Source organism: Aspergillus steynii (assembly GCF_002849105.1).
Source record: "Aspergillus steynii IBT 23096 chromosome Unknown P170scaffold_5, whole genome shotgun sequence".
In the NCBI taxonomy this organism is placed as follows: domain Eukaryota; kingdom Fungi; phylum Ascomycota; class Eurotiomycetes; order Eurotiales; family Aspergillaceae; genus Aspergillus; species Aspergillus steynii.
The window spans coordinates 2,900,801-2,922,699 of record NW_020194402.1 but is presented as its reverse complement, the minus strand read 5'-3'; the positions used below and the strand labels follow the sequence as shown (position 1 = coordinate 2,922,699).

At 50.3% G+C, this 21,899-nt stretch overlaps 7 protein-coding genes and 1 non-coding gene across 8 annotated transcripts; 3 read left to right on the top strand and 5 right to left on the bottom strand.

The window, feature by feature from the left end:
- Positions 1-302: 302 nt before the first annotated feature.
- P170DRAFT_411290 (Rieske (2Fe-2S) protein) lies at positions 303-911 on the top strand (the record flags this gene model as incomplete). Its single annotated transcript, XM_024846885.1, has 2 exons — positions 303-580; positions 648-911. The coding sequence occupies exons 1-2, from the start codon at positions 323-325 to the stop codon at positions 909-911; spliced, it is 522 nt and encodes a 173-aa protein (XP_024703741.1). The 5' UTR covers positions 303-322.
- Positions 912-2,607: 1,696 nt separating this feature from the next.
- Positions 2,608-4,610, top strand: P170DRAFT_411287 (amino acid transporter; the record flags this gene model as incomplete). Its single annotated transcript, XM_024846884.1, has 2 exons — positions 2,608-3,098; positions 3,273-4,610. The coding sequence occupies 2 exons, from the start codon at positions 2,608-2,610 to the stop codon at positions 4,453-4,455; spliced, it is 1,674 nt and encodes a 557-aa protein (XP_024703740.1). The 3' UTR covers positions 4,456-4,610.
- A 508-nt stretch (positions 4,611-5,118) lies between these two features.
- Positions 5,119-6,576, bottom strand: P170DRAFT_456945 (uncharacterized protein; the record flags this gene model as incomplete). The annotated part of the gene is made up of 3 exons (XM_024851667.1): positions 5,119-6,113; positions 6,168-6,447; positions 6,529-6,576. The coding sequence occupies 3 exons, from the start codon at positions 6,574-6,576 to the stop codon at positions 5,119-5,121; spliced, it is 1,323 nt and encodes a 440-aa protein (XP_024703739.1).
- A 993-nt stretch (positions 6,577-7,569) lies between these two features.
- Positions 7,570-8,574, bottom strand: P170DRAFT_427520 (uncharacterized protein; the record flags this gene model as incomplete). The annotated part of the gene is made up of 1 exon (XM_024847778.1): positions 7,570-8,574. The coding sequence occupies one exon, from the start codon at positions 8,572-8,574 to the stop codon at positions 7,570-7,572; it is 1,005 nt and encodes a 334-aa protein (XP_024703738.1).
- A 1,000-nt stretch (positions 8,575-9,574) lies between these two features.
- Positions 9,575-11,217, bottom strand: P170DRAFT_360773 (uncharacterized protein; the record flags this gene model as incomplete). The annotated part of the gene is made up of 7 exons (XM_024844435.1): positions 9,575-10,028; positions 10,096-10,122; positions 10,179-10,247; positions 10,297-10,414; positions 10,471-10,614; positions 10,704-10,895; positions 11,016-11,217. 7 exons carry the CDS (start codon positions 11,215-11,217, stop codon positions 9,575-9,577), a joined length of 1,206 nt encoding a protein of 401 aa, XP_024703737.1.
- A 2,236-nt stretch (positions 11,218-13,453) lies between these two features.
- On the top strand, positions 13,454-15,028 carry P170DRAFT_465795 (NAD(P)-binding protein; the record flags this gene model as incomplete). Its single annotated transcript, XM_024852354.1, has 2 exons — positions 13,454-13,645; positions 13,713-15,028. 2 exons carry the CDS (start codon positions 13,454-13,456, stop codon positions 14,946-14,948), a joined length of 1,428 nt encoding a protein of 475 aa, XP_024703736.1. The 3' UTR covers positions 14,949-15,028.
- Positions 15,029-15,102: 74 nt separating this feature from the next.
- On the bottom strand, positions 15,103-16,710 carry P170DRAFT_438068 (O-phospho-L-serine:2-oxoglutarate transaminase). The gene is made up of 6 exons (XM_024849504.1): positions 16,582-16,710; positions 16,392-16,510; positions 15,669-16,341; positions 15,428-15,620; positions 15,290-15,380; positions 15,103-15,243 (listed from the first exon to the last, which is right to left on the bottom strand). Exons 1-6 carry the CDS (start codon positions 16,686-16,688, stop codon positions 15,155-15,157), a joined length of 1,272 nt encoding a protein of 423 aa, XP_024703735.1. The 5' UTR covers positions 16,689-16,710; the 3' UTR covers positions 15,103-15,154.
- A 1,759-nt stretch (positions 16,711-18,469) lies between these two features.
- On the bottom strand, positions 18,470-18,565 carry P170DRAFT_t128. Its single transcript has one exon. It is a non-coding gene; the product is annotated as a tRNA-OTHER (tRNA).
- Positions 18,566-21,899: the final 3,334 nt, after the last annotated feature.

Genomic DNA, 21,899 nt, shown 5'->3' with positions numbered 1-21,899 from the left:
GTGCAAAATTTAGACATGAAGATCACAAGATATATAGTGCAAGGCCCAGCCTGGTCTCGGCCGAAGTCAATCGAGTATCGACCATGAAGTAGAAGCACATAATCAACGAGCCATAACAATATAAAAACCTACTGTAAACCATTTAGAAGAAAAAAAAAGAAAAACCATCTCATGTACGCATAAGCAAGAAGTATCCCCATTGGCCACATCCAGCATGTGGGTCAATCTGCTGAGTCATGCACCGGCGAGTGCAAACCAACCAAACTTTGTCGATTCTCATCTTTGCATCCCCAATACTCCAGATAGTTGATACCCCAGATTGATGAACCCATTCATCCACCAGTCCAAAGGAGGCGGCTGGCACCTGGCCGGCCTCGCCTCGACCTTCCCAGACCTCCAATCCGAAGATGGCTCCTCGGCGATCAAACCCAGCTGCAAGGCGTTCAGCATCCCGCGGACCAACGCGCCCAGCACCGACGACAAGGCCCCCATCCCGGCAAACCTCGACCGCCCCGGACGGGAACTGAAGGATCAGGTCCTCGTCTTTCGGTATAAGGGGAAGTTCCACGCTATTGACCATGTGAGTGCCCCCCCCCCCTCCCTGTGGTCGCTGCCGGTCGCTGACTGACTGGTCTTGGCTGGCTCAGCAATGCCCCCACTCGGCGTTTCCGCTTTCGCGTGGCAGCCTGTTTGATATTGAGGACTTTGGGATCACCCTGAGTGCGGGGATCACGTGTCCGCAGCATGATTGGTCGTTTGATCTGTTCTCGGGGCAGGGCGATCGGGGGAATTATAAGCTGAAGGTCTGGGAGGTGCAGTTGAGGGAGGTGAGTGAGGGTGAGGGTGAGGGAGAGGGGGAGGGGGAGGGGGAGAAGGAGGTTTGGGTGAGGAGGAAGCAGCGGATTGGGTAGGTGTTTTTTCTTTTTGTTTGCGTATAGATTTTAGATGGTTGCTTTTAGCGTGGATAAGAAAGCTTTTAGATGTTCAAAGATAGACATGTTTTGAAGGAATGTTGATATGTGGTTTGCTTGAAGCATTCATTCCACATGCATGCAGGCGAAGAGCCCTCTGCACGTCTTGACCCTCCTTGCCTCCTACATGAATCGGAATTTTCCAGAACTCGCAAAGGGCTAAAAAGATTGTTCTAGACGCGTTTTTCTATGACTGTTAGGACATGACCATCCTGTGAATCATGCCTACATTCTCCGTTCCTGAAATCATTGCAGATCCAACAGGCAAAAGTAGCCTACCGGAGCTCTCCACCAGCCTGGAGTCCAAACACGAGCGAATCCGGGGTGCCGGAACTCCCTCGGAATGGCGCTGGCTCGAACATTCGAACGGCTAATAAACATGGCTTGGATAGCTTAACTGACCGATCTGGTTTGTTCGGAAATCGAATGCGAAAAGGTACCGTGGAAGTATTTTAGAGCGTCTCAAGAAACTCAAGGGGATGCAGCGAATCCCGATCGCTGGGATTTCTGCCAGAGACTGTCATCTTTTAATTAATTTTTCTTCCATTCTGTTTATTTTCCTCTTATCTGGTTTGCCCCCGCATCCCGTAATCCTCTCGCTAGCGTCTGTGGCCCGACGCCCCTGATCCTCTGGCGGCCTTCTCCGACCGACTCACACGATGCGACATTTTCATGGCCCCAGTGGCTCGGGTTCAGCAGGGTTTTCCTGTTCTTTGATCTTGGGATAGCCACTCAGGACGCACCAGCCGGAGTGTCGCGTCCTACCTCAAACGGGGCTAGCGAGAGCAGCCTCGAGGGACGGCACAGACTTAGCGGAAGTTATAATATCGACCGGGGTCTTGGGCTTTTCTGGAATAGCCAACGGCAGCCTGCAGTCCGATCACTGCCATTGCTGGGCTTACTGCTTCCAAGATAAGCGTCTTGGCCGGGGTACGTTGCCCGTGCCACTCATCTCGCCACCGCGGACCAGGGTCGACGGGCACACGGGTTGGACCACGACTTGGACCACTGTCGACGCCGACTCTCGAATACGGATGCTGGCACCAGAATCATCTGAGACTATTCGGTAGGAGACTAGGAAATGCCAGTGACAGGGGAGGCCAAAACCCCGGGTCCAAACCGCCACATGGACGTTAGCGCCTTCCGCGGCGTCGATTGACTGGTCGGATGGCTTTAGGGCTTGGCCAACAGCGCTGGTCCTACCTCAGAATGCGACGCCGTGAATCTGCAATCATCTTTTAGCTGCAGCTGCGAAATTTCTATCCTTGCCATGAGGCCGGCATCCTTGCTTAAATATCGTGGCGCCTCGCCCTTTTTTTTTTTTTTTTTTTTTATCGCCAACTCGGGATAAACACTCCCTCTGCCCTTCAGAGATAAGAAAAATAGAGGCCTCACGTCCACGCGTATTTCTTCCTATTTCTTTCTTCTTACTTCTTTATTCTCTTGACAGCCTCCCCTTTTTTCTTTCCCCATACGCAGTCGGATTCCCCCATGCGAGTTCTGTCCTTTGCGCCATAATTCCCCACGCGTCGCTCTATCAACTACAACTAATCCAATGCGATTCCACCCCCATAGCTCCTAATCGTCCATTCGCGCCCGGTCTGTTCGCTTCGACCCCCCGTTCCCTCTAGCCAAGATGGCGCCCAAAGAGGAGATCAGCGCCAAAACCCATCCGTCCACCTCTACCGACGGCGTCAGCGTCGAGGTGGGCGAGAGTATGGGCGGCCTACAGCGCCGACTCAACAACCGTCAGATTCAGCTCATCGCCGCCGGTGGCTCCATCGGAACCGCCCTGTTCATCAGTATCGGCGGTGGTCTCGCCAAGGGAGGCCCCGCCAGTCTGTTCATTGCCTATACGCTCTACTCCGGTGTCCTCGCACTCGTGAATAACTCCATCGCCGAGATGAATACGTACATGCCCGTGTCGGGCGGTTTTATCCGCCTCGCCGGGAACTGGGTGGACGACGCCCTGGGTTTTATGGCCGGTTGGAACTTCTTCTTCTACGAGGCCTTGCTCATTCCATTCGAAATCACCGCGCTCAGTCTGGTCATGTCCTTCTGGAACAGCGACGTTGCGAACCCTGGTCCGACGGCTGGCGTCTGTGCAGCGGTGATTGTTTGTTATGCGTAAGAACGACTTCCTGGGGGCTTTGGCTCTCGTGGCTTCAGCTTGCTGTCATGGCGCTGGCCTTTCCGAGATTTACTCTCACTCTCCTCCTCTTCCTTCTCCCCCTTTGCATCTACCGCATGGGAACGAGCGGGAAGTTTTCTGAGAATGATAAACTGACCTCGCATGTCTAGCGCACTGAACATCGTTGCCGTCCGTTTCTACGGAGAGGCTGAATTCTGGCTGTCCGGAGGCAAACTGATTCTGATCTTTATCCTCTTTGCATTCACCTTCATAACCATGGTCGGAGGCAATCCGCAGCACGACACCTACGGGTTCCGCCATTGGAAGAGCCCTGGCGCATTCGCCGAGTTCCAAACGAAAGGCAGTCTGGGTCGCTTTGAAGGCTTCCTGGCCGCCCTCTGGAGCGCCGGTTTCACCGTCGTCGGCCCCGAGTACATCTCCATGGTCGCCGCCGAAGCCAAGCGCCCCAGCGTGTACATCAAGTCCGCCTTCCAGACCGTGTACTACCGCTTCTGCATCTTCTTCATCATCGGCGCCCTCGCCGTCAGCATCGTCGTACCCTACAACGATCCTGCCCTCGTCGAGATCTACTTCGGCTCCGGCGGCGACTCCAGCAGCGCCGCCGGCTCCCCCTATGTCATGGCTATGGAGAACCTCGGCATCGGCGTCCTGCCGCACATCGTCAACGCCCTCATCTTCACCTCCATCTTCTCCGCCGGCAACACCTACACCTACTGCGCCACGCGCTCCCTATACTCGCTCGCCCTCGAAGGCCGAGCCCCCCACTTCCTCCGCTACTGCAACAAGTCCGGCGTCCCCATCTACTGCTTCTGCGTCGTCATGATCTTCCCCTTCCTCTCCTTCCTGCAGGTCGGCTCGGGCTCCGCCACCGCCATCACCTGGTTCGTCAGCCTGATCACCGGTGGCGGCCTGATCAACTTCCTCGTCATGTCCATCACCTTCCTGAACTACTACAAGGCCTGCCAGGTCCAGGGCGTCGACCGCAAGCAGATGCCCTACTACGGCTACTTCCAGCCCTACGGCGCCTACATCGGCATCTTCACCCACTGCATCTTCCTCATCTTCTACGGCTACACCTCCTTCACCCCGTGGAGCGTGTCTAACTTCTTCTCCAACTACACCATGCAGATCGTTGCGCCTGTCCTGTTTATTTTCTGGAAGGTCGTCAAGCGCACGAAGTATGTCCGTCCTCACGAGGTCGATCTCGTCTGGGAGAGACCGGCCATCGATGCGTATGAGAACTCGATCACCACGCCGCCGGTCGGGTTCTGGACTGAGATGGTGAGGTTGGTGGGATTGAGGAGGAGGAAGATCGGGTCGGATGGTGAGTAGATTAGTTATTGAGTGCGTGGGCGGAGGGTGGATTGGGGTGGGTTTCTTTGCGGTGGTTTTGGGGAAGTAAGAGTATGTAATTTTTGGTGTTGTTGAGTTAATATACATCATGCTGTTGTTTGGATTTAGATTTTTTTATGTTTGTAGGATGTCCGGTGGTAGGTGGTTGTGTATTGTGGTTTATAGGAGGTCTTGATAGTACAGAGTCCTCCTGGTGTTGAGGACGGAGTGCATGCTGGGTAATATGGGGGTTTAGTACATGCTTTGTTGAGCTCTTTGTTTGCGCGATGGCTGTGGGAAGGGGCTAGGTTTGCGGTCTGTCCTGTTACCTGTGTCCTGTCTGTCTGCATGTGTATATCCAGTATTCTTCCTCGTGGACACGATTGGAGATGCTAAAGAAAGTTCTCCTTGATGGATTCTGAGTTAGGTGAGATAGGGTACACAGCCGTCTTGACCATGGACGCATCGAAAAAAACAATGAAGAAAATAAGAGGCGATAAATTAAAAAGGAGGGAGAGAAAGTGAAAACAGAACAGAAACCAGGAAGTGAATAGTTCCTAACGCCACACTATGCTGACATCGTGAGAACAAAAGAAAAAGGCAAATCAATTGCCCTGACAAAGACCATATTCAGAAGATGAAGAAAATCCAGACCTGATAAACTCATTTAACATCATAATTCCTCTCTCCCCGATTATACATCCCCTTGATCGCAACGTCTATAATCTTCATGAACCTATCCTTTTCCAGAAAGACGTCATCCCCATGCCAGTCATTCCGCTTCCTCGCTGACTGCTTCGTCGACGCATGAATACTAAAGTAAGAATGATCCAGAAGACCCGCTACATTGCGAAACCCCTTGTGATTCAACGCCGACGGAAGAATCTCGACCATGGTCGAGCGCACCGGTAGAAACATCCCATGCGTCAATCCGGCCCCATGCACTCCTACCAGAATATCGGTTTCCTGGATAATCCGCAGCTGGTCTTTGAACGGGATCGCGGCGAAGTCTATAGATTGGACCTTGACGTGCGGGTATTTGGCTTCTACCTCCTCGAGATAGCTGGTGTCGTGGACGAGTTGTCGCGTATCGGTGCGATTGATGAAGGTGAGCGTGATCTCTGGCCCCTGGCGCGGTGCACTATCCCCGATTCCATAGCTATCCAGGACTCGGCGCGAGAACGTCCGCAGGAGTCTGGAGTCTTCACACGGGTGGATTTCCCAGTCGCCTTGCCAGAGCGGATTACTGCCCCCTGCGAGCGGCACGATGATATTTTCCAGTGTCGAGCTCTCAGGAAGATCGGTTAAGCGCACCGTGGGTTTCTCAGCGAAAAGAGACCAGAGATCGATGTACGGGCCATCATCGTTGTCGTCGAGCAGGACCACCTGCGTGTTTTTCGCATCAGAAGGAGTCCAAAAAGGTTGAGTTTCGTTCTCCGCACGGCTCATCTGGAGCACATCCATGGTCATAGTCATGGAGAATAGCTCCATCATCGAATGCCACAGATTATGCGAGCCTTCTCGTTTGACCAGGATTGTGAAGTCTGTTTCATTGATGGGCTTCGTGCTGTTCAGGGTTGTGTTTTGTACGTCCACCCAGTTATATATCACCGTGCTGGGGCCGGTTCTGTACCAGTAGTCGTGGAATTCCCCGTATGCTGGGATTTGAATAGAGGATGGGTTGGATGTTCGTGGGTGTCGCTCTAATTCACACTCCAGATGGAATTTCTTTGACGAGGCGTCGTATAGTACGTCGCGGCCCAGGCAAAATGTGTCCACGCGATCGGGTGTCGTTGTGCTGTGGAAACAGGTCATCTGCGACGTTGAATTTGTCGTGCAATACTCTGTAGAGGAGTCTCGAAGGTCCTCGAGATATTTAGGACTGAATCGTTCCGCACAGAAAGTAGTCTCGTCTGGCGTCTCTGAATACTCGGATGGTAGATCCAGTGGTGCGAGCTCTTCTGGGCTATCTTCCTGTGGATCTAGGAAGATCTGAGTTTCTCTGTACCTGAGTAACTTGTCGCCATGTTTATCGAAAAGGAGCACACATGTTAGAATGAGCAGTGCTATCACAAGGGACGGCCAGCGCCGGAGGACAGTGTTATAAACGGCCATCGTCATGGTATTCGCTAAGTTCCCGAAGACATTTGAATACAAGACAAGCAGAAGTTCTGCAGCGCATATTGACAGATCTGCTAATCATGGGGCTCTGTGTCATGTCTTTGAGGAAAGGGGCATTGAGACAATGGAATCCCAAACCTGGCTGCTTACCACTCAGCCTTCCAAGTTGATAGCCTCGCACCCCCAAATAGCCTGTCATTGGGCCACCGGTCTAATCCCTGTCTATACGCAGACTCGATACACAATGAGGTTACGAACTGGTTTTTTTGGGAGTGATCAATCCTAGAAGATTGCGACGGCCTAATATTAAGTTTTCGAAAGGTTTTTATTCAATCTGAAGGTATGTATGCGACCGGCGTCAAGACTGCCTAATACGGGGTTGCTCTGTTGAGCGACAATTCACATAAGCTCGTGGAAGCTCCCTTTGACGGCGTCAGTGGGGGCCAAACTTGGCACTGGAACTGTTTCTTCCACACATTACAAAGGCTTGCGTTCATATTTGGATCATATTGCTGTAAATGAAGCACTATCAATTAGTTTCCATGTATCTATTGTATCAGCGCAGTAGTAAAAAGTCGTCTAGTGTACTTGTTTAATAGCTCAACAATCTGAAGAAAGGCACGATCGCGCAAGAACCAGTTCGAAATGTTTAGGGTATTTTAGACTGCGGCGACCGTGCTAATATTTTAGCGTGCTTAATAGAGCCTTTCTAGGCAGTCTACTGGCCAAGTGATTGTCGCCCCTTGCATCCTCGTATCCGGGATCTTTCGCCCCTGAAAATATCCTCAGCTGCCAGCCCTAGCAGGCGAACACTACCATGGGAGTCATGTTTCGATGTCTTCATTCTTCTGGAATATTCTATGTACATGCCGACTCAATCAATAAACTGCCGTTGAATGCCCACTCTCATGCAAGACGCAGTCTTCGCTCAAAGGTCTCAATCATAAGATTAACATCATGCATAAGATATTTTCCAATTAACACTATTTCTGGCTAGTCAAAACAAAAAATTATCGGGAGCGGATTGAATTCATACTGTGCTTCAAGGTCCGCAAGGTCATCTATGCAAACTCCCGATTCAATCAGCCACTCTTGGGTCTTTGGTACCTCATGCATATGCTCCCAAAGTGCATCCCATTCACCTTTGCTCAGCAATGGAGGCTCCTCTCTTAATATATCGAATATTGCATCTGACTGACCGCAAATAGCCGCCAAAAGTGGGGACATCCCATCTCCTGGATCTGATACATCCAGCAATGCCCCAGCTCGTATCAAAATTTGCGCACATTCCGGTTGACCGCAGGAAAGGGCAACATATAGCATGCAATTGCCAAATAGCGAGATGCAGTTCGGGTTGGTTGATCGTTGCAGAAAGGCCCGTAGCGCTCCGGTCCATCCGTTCTGAACAGCCCACAGCATGGGCTGGTCAACATTTTCTGCTTCTCTCAGGTAATTAAGCGGACCTCCAGGTACATTTCTGAAGAGATATCGACCGTAGTCGGCTCTTGAGGCCAGTGGATTCTCGCCTAGACGTTTTCTCCGGTCAAACTTTAGCGCCACCCACAGTCTTTTCGACGCTGCGCCGAAATGGTACAGGGCTCCGAACTGTAGGAATTTGCCAATCGCACTGATCATTTCTGTCGGAAGCAGCTCGATTCGACTGAAGCGTTGAGCTCTTTGGCGCAGATACGTCCATTTGTAGGCGGTTACTACGCGCAGAAGACGGGTTCGCAACTCCTTCGGTCGACGGGCATGTAGGTCTTTGAACGAGGTCGGTAAGAAGCCCCTTGCTTGTATAACTTTTATAAGATGACGGTGTACTCTGTTCTGAGCAGCGATTGTTCGGAGATCTCTTTCGAGCAAGTTGTCTCTGTACAGGCTCTCAACTATTTCGAAAATAATGTGATCCTTCTCCTCTCTTGAGTATCCGAGCTTCGTCCAGCTCCAGAACGAGCGGTCTCGTTCTCTTGCAGCCTTGGGCTTGTTTCGAAAGTACATCGTAGAAAGGTTGACTTAGGCTATGGAGAATTGATCTTATTTTGAAGATAGATTTTGATATCTGTTTCCACTGAAATTGACGGCAGGTCCCTCTAATAAGGCTTCGCCTTCTTTGTTTCTATCATGGACGTTTGGTACAAAGCAATTTATCGTTTACCAGCCAGACCATCCAAGAGAACGGAATTGTTTGTTATACAAAGGGTGCAAACTATAGACAGAAAAGTGTCACTGAATGCACTGCTGGATAGCATCATCTCTGTGTAGACCAATCATGATCCTTATCTCCTCGGGCTACACTAGATGCGTTAAATGAATCGTGAGAAATCGTAGGTTGATTTGCGCTATGGTATGAGGCTCCCTGACAATACATGGTCATGGGTGGACCTCTCATGCCATGTCTGCCATTTGGCCCAGCTGATCCAGCTGATCCATCTGTGTCATCTGTGCCACTTGTTGCGTTAGGCCTTTATGTGCAGAATGCATGTTTGCTTTGAGAGACAACTCTCTTTGTATCCTTTATCTGTCGGGGGCTATAGGTGCAGTCTAGCCTCTTCTGGTTCGCTTGTGAGGCGCTGTCTTATTCACTTGCTTTGACATTGTCCTGCTTTGGTCTTCTTGTGTTCTCTGTCTCCTTTTTGTTAATTGTTATTCTGCTTTTTCCTTTCTGTTTTCTTTCTTGCTTCTTCGGTTTCCTTTGTTCGCCAGAGGCATGATAACAGAGGTATATCCTTGCGACTCACATTCTGAGAGAGGAACAATAAACGTACAAAGAAAGAAATCAAGGAATTCAATAAATTCCTTTCATATTTGCTGAATAGCCAGGTCATAATCTGTTTGTGAGATATCCTTTCCGGTGTGATATCTAGGATACAATACGCAAGGAGAAGATGACTACAACAATCTACAAACAGCAACCCATGGACTACCATCACACCAATGAAACCGACCCTTATTATTATATTGCATTTTATTACTATTTCCACCAAACAAAGCCCACCCATCAATCAACAACCCTACTACTAATAATCAACTGCGTCGTTTTCAAAATCCCCCCTTTGGGACTTTGTTCCGCCTCCATTCCTTCCTCGCCATCAACTCCAGCACCATGATCCTCAACCGTCTTCATCACCGCCCCCCTACCCTCCTTTCCATTAAGATTACCACTAGAGATAGTTTTATTCTTCCCATTGAACCGCACTTCATCAGACTGCCTCGGCGCCGAGGTATCGTTGCTCTGCAGCTCCTCCAGCGCGTACTGATCACCCCGATGCATGGACCACATGCGTCGACTATTTCTGCTCCTCGTAGTCGTGTGGCGGCCCACGGCGCTGCTACCGTAGAGGACGTGCGAGCGTGATCGTGAGTTCGTGTATTCGGATAGTTTGAGGACGCGGCTGACGAGGGGTTTTAAGGAGGGGACGCATGCGGCGATTATGCCGGTGTTGAATTGGGCTCTGTTTTGGTTTCGGCTGTTAGTTGTTGGTTTGGAAGTGAGGATACAGATGGGGGGGGTATACGTACAGAGCCCAGAAGATGATTGAGTCGTTGCTGTGGGGGGATGTTAGTGTCTATGTTGATGTTAATAGGGAGGTACTGCGGCGTACAAAAAGGTGTCAATGCTTTTGCCGTATGCGAGTTGGTAGACGGTCTTGACGATGCCGAGGCCGACGGCTCTATTCTTGTCAGTTTATATCTAGAGAGGATGAGATGGTTGAGACTAACATGTAGCCCAGACTGAGAACACCGATCAAATACATGCGTACGCGACGCTTCATCTGCAAGTTCCAGATCACCGGGATCGGAAGGGTCGCGAAGAGGATATCCGTGAATATATTGAATGCTAACAGCGCACTGGTTAGTTCCTTTCTCTATATAGACTGGTTTCTGATGGTATACATGTGTTCACAAGCGCAAAGGTTACGAAAAGATGAACCGAGTAGCACTGGGCATCCTTGATCCGGGTATCCCAGTGCGCTTGCATCGGCTTGCAATGGAGAAAGAAGGTCATCGCGCCCATGAAGCTATATGTGGAAACAAGACCTAACGAAACCATCGGTACCTTCTCCGTTAGTGACCAGTTTATCGTCAATAAAGACAACCAGGACCGAGATAGCGCGAGAGAAACTTACCAATTCCCGCCCATAAACATCCTGTGTACCATCGCGTCGGACTAAATCTCAGGAGATTCAAGGCAATAGATATTTTGAGAAAGGCAATTCCCGCCGCCGAGCAGATAATAACTTGCCAAAAGGCTGCCTGGGTCATTTTTATTCGGTCGGTTTGGTCGATGAATTGGATGTGGCGACCCAGCCCGTGGCAGGCTTTGTAGACAAAGAGGACCCAGCCGACGATGGAACAGATCTATTCAGGTAGTTCAGTAACTTGGAGTTCTTCTTGATTCGTAAGGAGACAGGATGTCTAGACAGGCTTGGGTGCAGTACATACCGCAGCAAGACTCATAGTCCAATCATCGCTGCCATGGCTTCGAACCAGCCTCATCCGCACATACAGACGCAGACAAACGACCACAACAGCCGCAACCGTCAACGCCGTCTGTATTCCCATTATGTGTCCCAGATGATTCTCGCTGGCCAGCTCGGTATCATCCTCGGTCCTCGCTAGGATTGCACTGTATATGTTCATCGCTGACATCGGCCGCCGACTTGCAAGGCGTGTCACCAGGAAACCATGCGGCTATATCGAGGCAGCTGGGCCAGCACACTTAGCACCTCTGATCCATGATGATCGTTCAAAATGCAGTGGTCTCTATGCAACGTGAAAAAAGAAAAAGTTACATAGTAACCGTTAGACCGGACGACACTCCTGCGGCAGCCTTCGCAGCGTTTAGGGTGAAAAAAGAACCTCGGAGATGGTATGAGCTCAAGCCTGTCTTACACGGTCTAGTACTATTCTGAATCATTGCCCAAATAATAGCCTTCTTTGACATTAAAATGAAAGTTGACTCCTCGGGCAAACTAATCCAGTAGCAAAATCAAATAAATTGCGGGAAACATTACCCCGAGAGGTTTAGAGCAGCGATTGGAAGCCGCTCCGCGTGATTTTCTGCCACCGTGTATAATGGTAGGGATCCTGATCATGACATGGGTTTAAACCTGCTCTGAACCCTGCAAGTCTTGTTGCATGTATAGGCCGGTCTAATTAGCTTTGCCAAGTGACTAACGGAATTTAATAAGCCCTTGTCTTTTGACCCCTTGCAGCAGGAGAAGGTACTTTCTGCCGGCGTATTCCCTTGATGCGTCTTAATCCGGACGCCCCTTGATGGTGGATATGTGGGCTTGATCCTGGTACATGCATGTGTGCCGAGTAAGAATCTTCTTTTGACTTCGATTGTGCGGTCAAGTGCTCACTTCTCCCTGCGCAGTTCTCCCTGTTCGCTGCTCACTGCTCAACCTGTTCCAAGTTTCTATGCTACTGTCCCTCGTGGGACCAAACTAGTGGATACCACTTCAAGACATCGATATCAATATGGCATGATGCACTCGGTCTCCGCGGGAGCTTTGACTTGGTCTGTGTTGCTAACACCTAAACGTGTCTAGCGAGAGTATACAGGTTCTCGGACTGGGATATTAGCTCGTTACGGAAGAACGGATGTTTCGGAATGTGTTCATAATCTTACTTTTCCTGTCTGTCAATTGCATGTGTCAGGTAGGGATTCCAATAGGTCCTCTGCCTCCTTGTCCCTGCACAGAATCGTTTCATCTAGGCTTCTTCCGGGCTGTAGAAGCGTCTTATGCTCCATTTCAAACGCACGGAAAGACATATTCCAATTAGTGCACCAGTAGAATCAACTCTCACCGCAACTCCGTGTCCAGAAACTTCTTCACCCCACAGAAAACAACGGTGGCAATCTACTCCTAGACCAGCAAAAGCCACGTCCGGCTGGTCTTAAACTGAACGCACTAAACCATTAGTGTCCCGCGCGACAGCAACGGCCTTCATTCTGACGTCTCGGTCCGCGACATCCGGCCGTCCTAGCGCTGTCGGTGGATCACCAACCCTGCACATTTCTTTATCACAAAGGGCTGGACCGAAATCGAAATGACCGAGGACTGATCCCCACTCACCCTCTGAATCCACAAATCACCAACCAGGACAGACTGTTCCGTACTCCGTTTCCCTACTACGCCGTAAACGTTCACGCCGATGTCTCCATTCATCGTGGGCCTGTCTGGATATTCCGGTCCGCGCGGAACAGATCCCTTTCACGGTCCTTTCTGCGCCCAGAAAAAGTGTGGGCATGCAGTGTTTGCAGATTGATGATCATTGGATGGGATCGGGTGGTGTTGCATCCCTGCAGGGAGTTTCTATATTAGTGCCTCTTCGGGTAACTCACTCCGTATGTGCTTGTGTCAGGCAATCCCTGATCTTAATAACAATCACGGCTTGACGTTCAAACGGCGGCACACAGACCGGCTGTCGAACTACTGGCGTCCTAGACAGGGATTTAATTAATTAGTTTATTTCACCAGGTTGATGGCATCATCGTTCTCGTTCAGCCCTCTCGTTCATTGGTGGGTATTTCAAGCGGTCCTATGAAAATGGGCACTCCCTTCGTTCTATGCCAGGCCTCGGTTCGACATACACAGTGGCCAAGATATTGCCTGATAGAAGAAGTTAGGGCTGCGGATATTTCCCCCCGAAGGTAATGGTGTGGATGGTGGCTATGGAGACGCTATGGCGTTAGTATCGCGACGGAGGGCTTATGCAATGAATCGAGAATCTCGTCTCCGAAGACCCTGGCATAAGACGATGAAAAGGAACAGGCGTTTGCAGATAAAGGGCACTCCGCGCCTGTTTCTACCGGGTTAACCATTCCTCTCCTCTCCTTCAATCTCAAGTTCAGCTCGGAGAATACAGTATGCTGTCTTTGACAACGTCAATCTTCGGCCTTGTGGCTGTTGCGCCCCTGGTCTCAGCAGCATCACAATCCAACGTCCTCAATAAGGATGTTGTGATCGTTGGTGGTGGTGCGTCCGGTGCTTATGCTGCTGTTCGCATCCGTGATGACTTTGGCAAGAGCATCGCTCTCGTGGAGAAGGAGAGCATCCTGGTGAGTCATATCTGCTATTCCAGCTCGAGGTATTACTCAACCGTGCAACATCTGACTGACTTCACAGGGTGGCCATGTCGACTCCTACGTCGACCCCCAAACCGGCACTCCCTACGACTACGGCGTCAAGACCTTCCTGGACACCGGCAACGCCACGGGCTTCTTCGACCGGTTCGGCATCGCGCGAGGCAGCTCGCCCACCGTCCCCGTCACCACCGAATACATCGACTTCCTGACCGGCGAGACCGTCAACTTCACCGCGCCCCCCATGGCCGACCAGATGTCCGCCATGGCCAAGTTCCTCGACATCGTCGAGCCCTGGGAATCCCTCATGCAGCCCAGCTACACCAAGTTCCCCGTCGGCGACGACATCCCCTCCGACCTGCTCCTCCCCTACGCCGACTTCATCACCAAGCACGGCCTGCAGGACGCCGTCCCCCTCATGTACCAGTCCACGGGACTCGGCCTGGGCAACATGGCGCAGGAAACCACGCTCTTCGTCCTCCAGGGCTTCGGCGCCTCCATGGCCCGCGCCATGCTCGGCAAGCAGAACATGTTCGTCCCTGCGTCCGGACGCAACCAGGACCTATACGACGCAGTCGCAGACTCCCTGCACTCTGACATCCTGTACTCGAGCACGGTGGTTCGCAGCAAACGCAGCGCATCAGGCGTCTCGCTGACCGTGCAGAACCACAAGACGAACGAGACGACGGTCATCCACGCCAAGCGGCTACTTTTGGCGATCGAGCCGACCGCGTCGAACATGGCGCCGTTCGACCTCGACGCCGACGAGCAGGCCGTGTTCGACAAGTTCGTCTACAGCAATGAGTACACCGGTCTGGTCGACAACAGAGCCTTCGCTACCAACGCCTCCTACTTCAATCTCCCTGCGTCCGCCGCCCCCAGCAACTACCTGGCGCTCCCGGACCCGTCGTTCACGGCGCGGATTGACTACTTCGGCGGGGCGCATCTCTTCCGCGTCACTGTGGTTGGGGACCAGACGCTTGATGCGGCGGGGGCGAAGAAGCTCGTGCAGAAGGACTTTGATACGCTGCTGGAGGCGGGCCGGTTGACGGAGAGTAGGAAGCAGGAGCTAAGCTGGGTGGACTTCTCGGCGCATGGGCCCATGCATGCGCGCGTATCGGTGGCCGACGTCAAGGACGGGTACTTTAAGAAGCTGTATGGGTTGCAGGGGGGTCGGTCGACGTGGTGGACTGGGGGTGCGTTCTCGGTGAATTTCCAGACGACGTTGTGGGAGTTTGACGAGCTGCTGATTCCTGAGCTGTTGGAGGGGTTGAACTAAATTACTAAATAGAGTTAGAGCTGGATATGAATCGGATGATGGGTATGAGAATGTATTTTATTTTTTATCGTGGTGGTGAGGTGACGGTGTATTTGCAATTTCGTCAAGTGATGTAAACGTCATTCATTCCAAATCTATATGTAGTTGGTATATCCCAGTGTTGAAGTCATTCCTGTACCATATGTTAAATCATGCTCTAACGCCGCCTATGCAGTTGTTGCAAACTCCTTCAAAAATGCAACCAGTTTTTCAACGCCAGCTTCGGGGATAGCGTTGTAATTCGAGGCACGGATACCTGGCCAGTTAGCATCTTAAACATATCGTCGTCAGCTCGTACGTACCTCCGACGCTGCGGTGGCCCTTGAGGCCCAGCAGTCCTCGATCCGTGGCTCCCTTCAGGAAAGCCTTCTCGGCCTCGTCGACGTTACCGCCCTGTTGATGTCAGTTCGTGTCTCTGAGTTAGCATGTGAAATATTTACCTTGGTAACGCGGAAGCAAAGGTTCATTCTCGAGCGGACACTCTTTTCGGGAACGACCTTGTACACATCTGGGTACGCATCAAGCGCCTCGTAGAGGAGGTTGGCCTTCTTTCCAGCCACGGCCTCCTGTCCTTGGACCTTGTCGGGGAAGGTGGCAAGAAGCTTCTTCAGGACCTGGCCGGCAACGAAGACACTGACACAGCGTTAGTATAATGCAAATCAATTTGAAAAGGTGACATACTCGAAGATGCTGAGTGTGTTATAAAGACTGTTGTTCTTGGCCGTAACCGCATAGTCCAGGATCGTAGGCGCAACGGGGAGTCCCACCCGACGAAGAATATCGGGCTTAGACTGGCTCAGGATCGACAGGAGGCTCTTCTTGATAATCACCGGCGTGATACCGGGCAGACCGAGGTTCTTCTGAGCGCCGAAGAACACAATCGAGAAGTGCTCGAAGGGAATGCGACGCGACAGAATCGTCGAGGAAAAGTCACCCACCACAACGGTCTGGTCATCCGCTGCCTTCGATTCCAGCACCTTGGGGAACCGGGGAAACTCTACGCCGTCCACCGTCTCGTTCTCGCACAGATACACCATCGCCGGCTTCTCGCTCAACTTCCAGGTCGACTCCTCCGGGATCTTGCCGAACTTTCCGTCGTTGATCTTCCGCGCATCGGTCGCAACGTTCACATTGTCAGCACCCAGCAGGCGCACCGCCTCCTGACTTCCCTTGGCCGACCACGATCCCGTCACCAGGTAATCCAGGCGCAACTCCGACTGCACCTTCTGTCGCAGCTGCTGGATGAGGTCCTCCTCGGCGATCTCCCCGTTCTGCAGGATCTTCTGGCGCTGGTTCTCGACCCAGATGGCAACCGAGTTGTAGAGCGTCGCATCGAACTGTCCAGATCCACCACCTTCCTAACATCAGCCATTTATCCCTCAGTTATCGCAGAATCATACGCACCTTGCATGATCAAGACATCATGGGTCTCGGGGATATCCAGGAACGAGGCCAAATCGGCCTTCATGGTGTTGAGGATGTCCGTCGCAATCGAACTGCGATGGCTATGCTCCGCCACGCCCCTAGTGACACCCCAAGCGTCAGTGAAATCGCACGCGACATCAGGATCTCCCCGCGCTAGCTTGGTACTCACAGTCCGGTGTCGTCATAGTTCTGCAGGGCCTCGGCGGCCTTCGCGAGCACCTCTGTCGGCAGGGCGGCGGGCCCAGCGCCAAAGTAAACGACGTCTTCTCTCTTCATTTTCAAATGTGTTGTGGTCAGGGGATTGTAGAACAACAGATGGTGGGGAGGGAGTTTGAAGTGGGCGGGAATGCGTGAGTCAATCGTTTCGGAGGGGAATTTTGCCCGTCGAAACGCCGATTTCTGGCCGAGTGGACGTAGTCGGAAGGCGGTGGGGTGTTGGCTTGGGCAGTTTTCCACCGCTCTGGATTCTTGGGTTTGATTGGCTTCCTTGCGGTGGCGTGATGGCCGGTTGTTTACTCCGGCGGTTATCTTACTGCCCTCTTCTAGCAACAAAAACGCATTGCTCTGCATAGAGTCTATATTGCAGGTTATGTACCAGATCCTGTCCAGAAATGCACGGGTCTCAATCGAGAAAGTCTACCTTAATCCCCTGTTACGCTGTAATTGTCCTCCTACTGTTAATTACTACTGAGGTCGATTCACCACGTTACTACGGACATTTACTACTGCAGAAAATTACCCCCACGGTCAATTTACTACTACGGTCAATTGCTGCTTCAGACAATTACTACTACTGTCAACTTACTACTTGGGACAATTTACCATCGCAGACACTTACTGCCACAGTTAATTTACTGACACGGTCAAATTACTACCGTGGTCAATTTACTACTATAGACAATTATCGCTTCGGACAATTACTGCTTCAGATAATTCCTGTGTCAGACAATTACTGCTTCAGACAATTACTGCTTCGGACAATTTACTACTTCGGACAATTCATGTAATAGGCACCGTCATACGCCAAAAAGACCAACATGGAACTCTGTAGGAGTCCCAGTGTCCAACCCGCCATATATAGTGCCATACAACCTTGGGAACGAGCTGCCCGGCCAACCGCCACTGCGGTCCTCGAGGGTCGGTGACAATCTACTACCACAGACAATTGCTACTTCGGATAATCACTACTTCAGACAATCACTGCCACGGTCAGTTTACTTCTTCGGTAAGCCACTACTTCAGACAATTATTTCTTCAGACGTTTACGACTACAGTTAGTTAACTACTACTGTCAAATTACTACCGAGAATCCACTACTGCAGGCAATTTACTACCACGGTCAAATCATTATTCATTACTTCAGACATTTACTGCCACGGTCAATTTCCTACTTCGGACATTTACTACCACGGTTAATTTCTTACCTCAGATATTTACTACCACGGTCAATTTACTACTTCAGAAAATTCCTGCTTCAGATAATTACCACTACAGTCTATTTACTACTACTGTCAAATTACTACTACTATCAAATTACTACTACTATCAAATTACTACCGACAATCCACTATACCAGATGATTCCAGCCACTGGCAACCCACTACTGCAGACATTTTCTTCCACGGTCAATTTCCTACTTCAGACGTTTACTACCACGGTCAATTTCCCACTTCAGAGAATTCACTCCTACAGTCAATTTACTACTTCAAGCAATTACTACCGCGGTCAATTTATTACTTCAGACAATCACTACTTCAGACAATTACTGTCACGGTCAATTACTGCCACGGTAAATTCCTGAACAGGATTCCTGCGGAAATCGACGGGAGTTTATTTCTTCTCCGCTTTTGGAACTTGTCGCCGCTTTTACTGGGCGGGCCGGAGTGGGACTGCGGGTCCTGAGCAATGCCTAAGCCACTACTGCCCACTAAAGGGTCCACTATGCTTGGGCTGGCAGATTCTATGTATCACACCTGGACTTGGATCCTTTGTACATGTAGTATCAGTTGAGGCGATGGATAGCAAAACGTGAAACTCTGTACACTCGGCAAAAAAAAGACCAGATCCAGGATTCGAACCCGGGACTCCTGCCCCCGAAGGGCACAGGCGAACCTGTGTGTCAATAGGTGTGTTACCCACTACACCAATCTGGCTGACTTAACCAGACCCACCTGGACCTGAGTGATAACGGAAAAATGAAGAAACTGGGTTATGGAAAAGAAAATTGATTATTCTAGCTGTGTTCAAGACTGTTATGGGCAGGATGGGGGAGAACAGTTCGTTGGGTTCATGGTTGGTGGGTGGATTCAACAGGAACAAAGTCCAGGAGAAAAATTGAAGCCGAAATACGGGCGCAAGTCGCGGCCATGGCTTCTTATATAGACCGACCTGCACTAGTAGCCGTTGCTCCACTAGTTGAACCAGTTATATCTCTGTCCCGATCTGAGGTCCACCTTTCTACCCGTCTATTGTGCTCCGTACTCCGTAGTACACAGCGAGTAGTATTCTTCAACGTCCAGCTAATAGTTAGAATAGATTAATTTCACATATTGATGGAACACAGCATCGCAGTAACTCTTATAGATGACCATGAATCGTTATCTCGGAATTACGCGTGCTATTGACCTTTCTATGGTGGCAAGTATTAATGGACCTAGTGTTCCCAGTAAGCCGACATGAGTGCCCGATGACACTTCACCGTAAAGATTGTACAGTGTTTTCGCAAGTGTTAGACCTGTACTTGCGAGTCCTATGATGAAGCGGCTCCCACTGCTTTCATTGCACACGCTTTGTAGGAATGAAAAGTGAAACTTTGAAAGTAAAACGAACCCTTAAGCATCGTTATAAACGAGGTCAATTTATACACACCGCTTGGAATGCCGGCACTTGCTGGGTACGTCTCAATTTCGTAAAGTACAATAGTTAATGTGCTGTACAAGCAACTTTCTATTCTAACAAGGGAATACCTGCAGCTAATGAAGGTATGGACCAACAGGGCTCAGGCGTCAGCACAGAGTTCAAGAAACAATCTGCACATTACTGCTGTCCTCTAGCATACTGGGTTGTTTACCGCCAGTGCCCTTACCGCCGGGCTATGTCCGCTCTATGGGTCTGTTCACCGCCTACTTTACGCCGCTGTATGGTGCTTAGGATAGCCCTAACTTGCAAGCACTTAAGAATCCCAGCGTTTGAGGCTGGAAAATAAATGGTCAAGCAGATCAAGTCAAGGTCAAATTAAAACATCAATGACTGCTATAGACATTCAAACCCGCCTCTGCATTCGCATCACAGTATGGGAAAACCTGACGGGAGAAAACCCATACCGAGGCATCGAAAATATATAACCGAGCTTCGACAAAGAAATCCTGGCTGGCTATAAAGTGACCCACAAGACACTGTACCAGTGTAGCTCGAGGTGGCCAAGCGCTTACAAGTCATTTTTCTTGTTGTTCTGGAGATCGAAATCAGGAGACTCGGCAAGCGGCGCTGGCTGCAAGCCGGGGTCGTCACCGGCTGCCATGGCCCAGACGCGGTAGCCGCGACTAGATAGAAGGGCAAACGAGGTTAGCTTTTCACGAATGCAGAAAGATATTCTTAGAGAGGTTGAACTTACTCAGACGGCATGCCCTCGACGTACCCTCCGGGTATCTCGACATGCTTGTTTTCCTTGATGTCTACGAGTTCACGAGTAAGGAGCACAGGGTTGCGAAACGGTTCGGAATGCGAGTGGGTGAGCCAGAATTGGACAAGTGGGGGATCATTGCTTGACGATAATTAGCCCTTGACTTGACTTAATCCTGATTGGGATATGGGGTGGGGTTAAATGCATACTCGACGACGTCTTCCCAGCGGATCTCCCACTTCTCGCTGGTGTTGACATAATGGCTGCCGTCTGGGTGAGTGATCTTCATGTTGGCAAGTTGGGTGTGGTTAGGATCTGGTGATGTGCAGTGATGATGATGTATTTGGTTCTGTATAAATTGGATGATGTTAGAGCGATTTGATGAATGTGAAGAGGTGGTTGACAAACCTGCAGAGGATGGAACGGATGTCTTGTGCTCGGGCAGAAACCAGGGAGAAATTGTTGACCTTTATGCAACTTTCAGACCTTCTATTGGCAGGGACTCGGGGAGAGAGCTGCTACAAAACCTTCATACCATGTCATACATTGTACGCTGATGGATATGATGACATTTCTATGTGTCATTGTTCAACCAGCATCGAAACAGCTCGCAGATGTAGTGTATGTAACCGAGAGCTAGGTGTAGCACATGTTTGAGTTTTGGTTTCGTCGTTGGGGTCATATTGCGCGAAGGCAAATGGTTTGATAACTTGACTCGTGGAAGGGATAAGAATGTCGACGAAGATTAGATCTGTCCGACTCATAACTAGCCAGGATTCAAATCTGATTGCATAGTTTTGGCCTAGGCTAACGGCTATACAATCCAATTTTCTGTTCTAAAGGAGATCAGCTGTCGAATTATTCTACAGTCGCACTCTGTCGCATCTATAAGCATGCATTATGGAAACTTCAAGTTGTGTGATTCTTTCTTCCGCACCTATAAGAACCTACCCGCAAGCCATTCAACCCCACTCCTATCCCTGAGGCATAGACTTGGATAGTTGAAATAAATATTCGTTGTCCCTGAATAGCAGCTTGCAAATCATGGCTATAAAACAATAGCCCCGATTACAATGACGGATGTTGTCTATTTCCAATCTCTCTGACGCAATTAGAAGATCGACGAGCGGGGAAAGCCCTCAGCTGCTGCTCATCATCCTGTCATCTTGGCTCTATGCATGCAACTTGGCTTCCAGGTTGAATCAGCTGAAGGGTAAAACTCCGAAAATGCAAGTGACGTGAAGTTGTAGTAGCACAAAACGCTACATCCATCAATGCCGGTGACACAACATCTTATGACCTAGCATGGAGGACAAGGATTTCGAAACGGGCCCTGACGAAACCTGTACGACATGCATTCTATACTGACTCCTTGAACCTCGGCGTTCAATGAAGGGCAGCAGTCCAAGCTCCTCAACTCGATATTCTGGGAAGTCTTCCTATTGGTGTATGAAGGGCTTAACTGTGTTATCATCGCAGAAGATTTCCATAACCTGGTATATCAAAATTATTATATTTCCTCCCTATCTACATATATTCTATCTAAGTAACTCCAAGTACGTACGACCACAGGGTGTGGAGAACAGGGCTTCCCGTCCGCTCAGCCGTACTTAAGCCACACGCCGGCCGGTTAGTAGTTGGGTGGGTGACCACCAGCGAATCCCGGCTGTTGTATGTTTTTCTTCGTTTTTTTTACTCCTTTTTACGCTTTAAAACATCGTTCGGAGTAGTATTTACCTCCCCCGTGCCGCGATTACCATATGACCGACCCGAGCGGGTAGTTGACCTGCCGAGCCATATCAGACGAAATCAGGTGCAAGACGGCAAATATCAAAACAGCAACTTGTCAGATTGCAAGGATGATT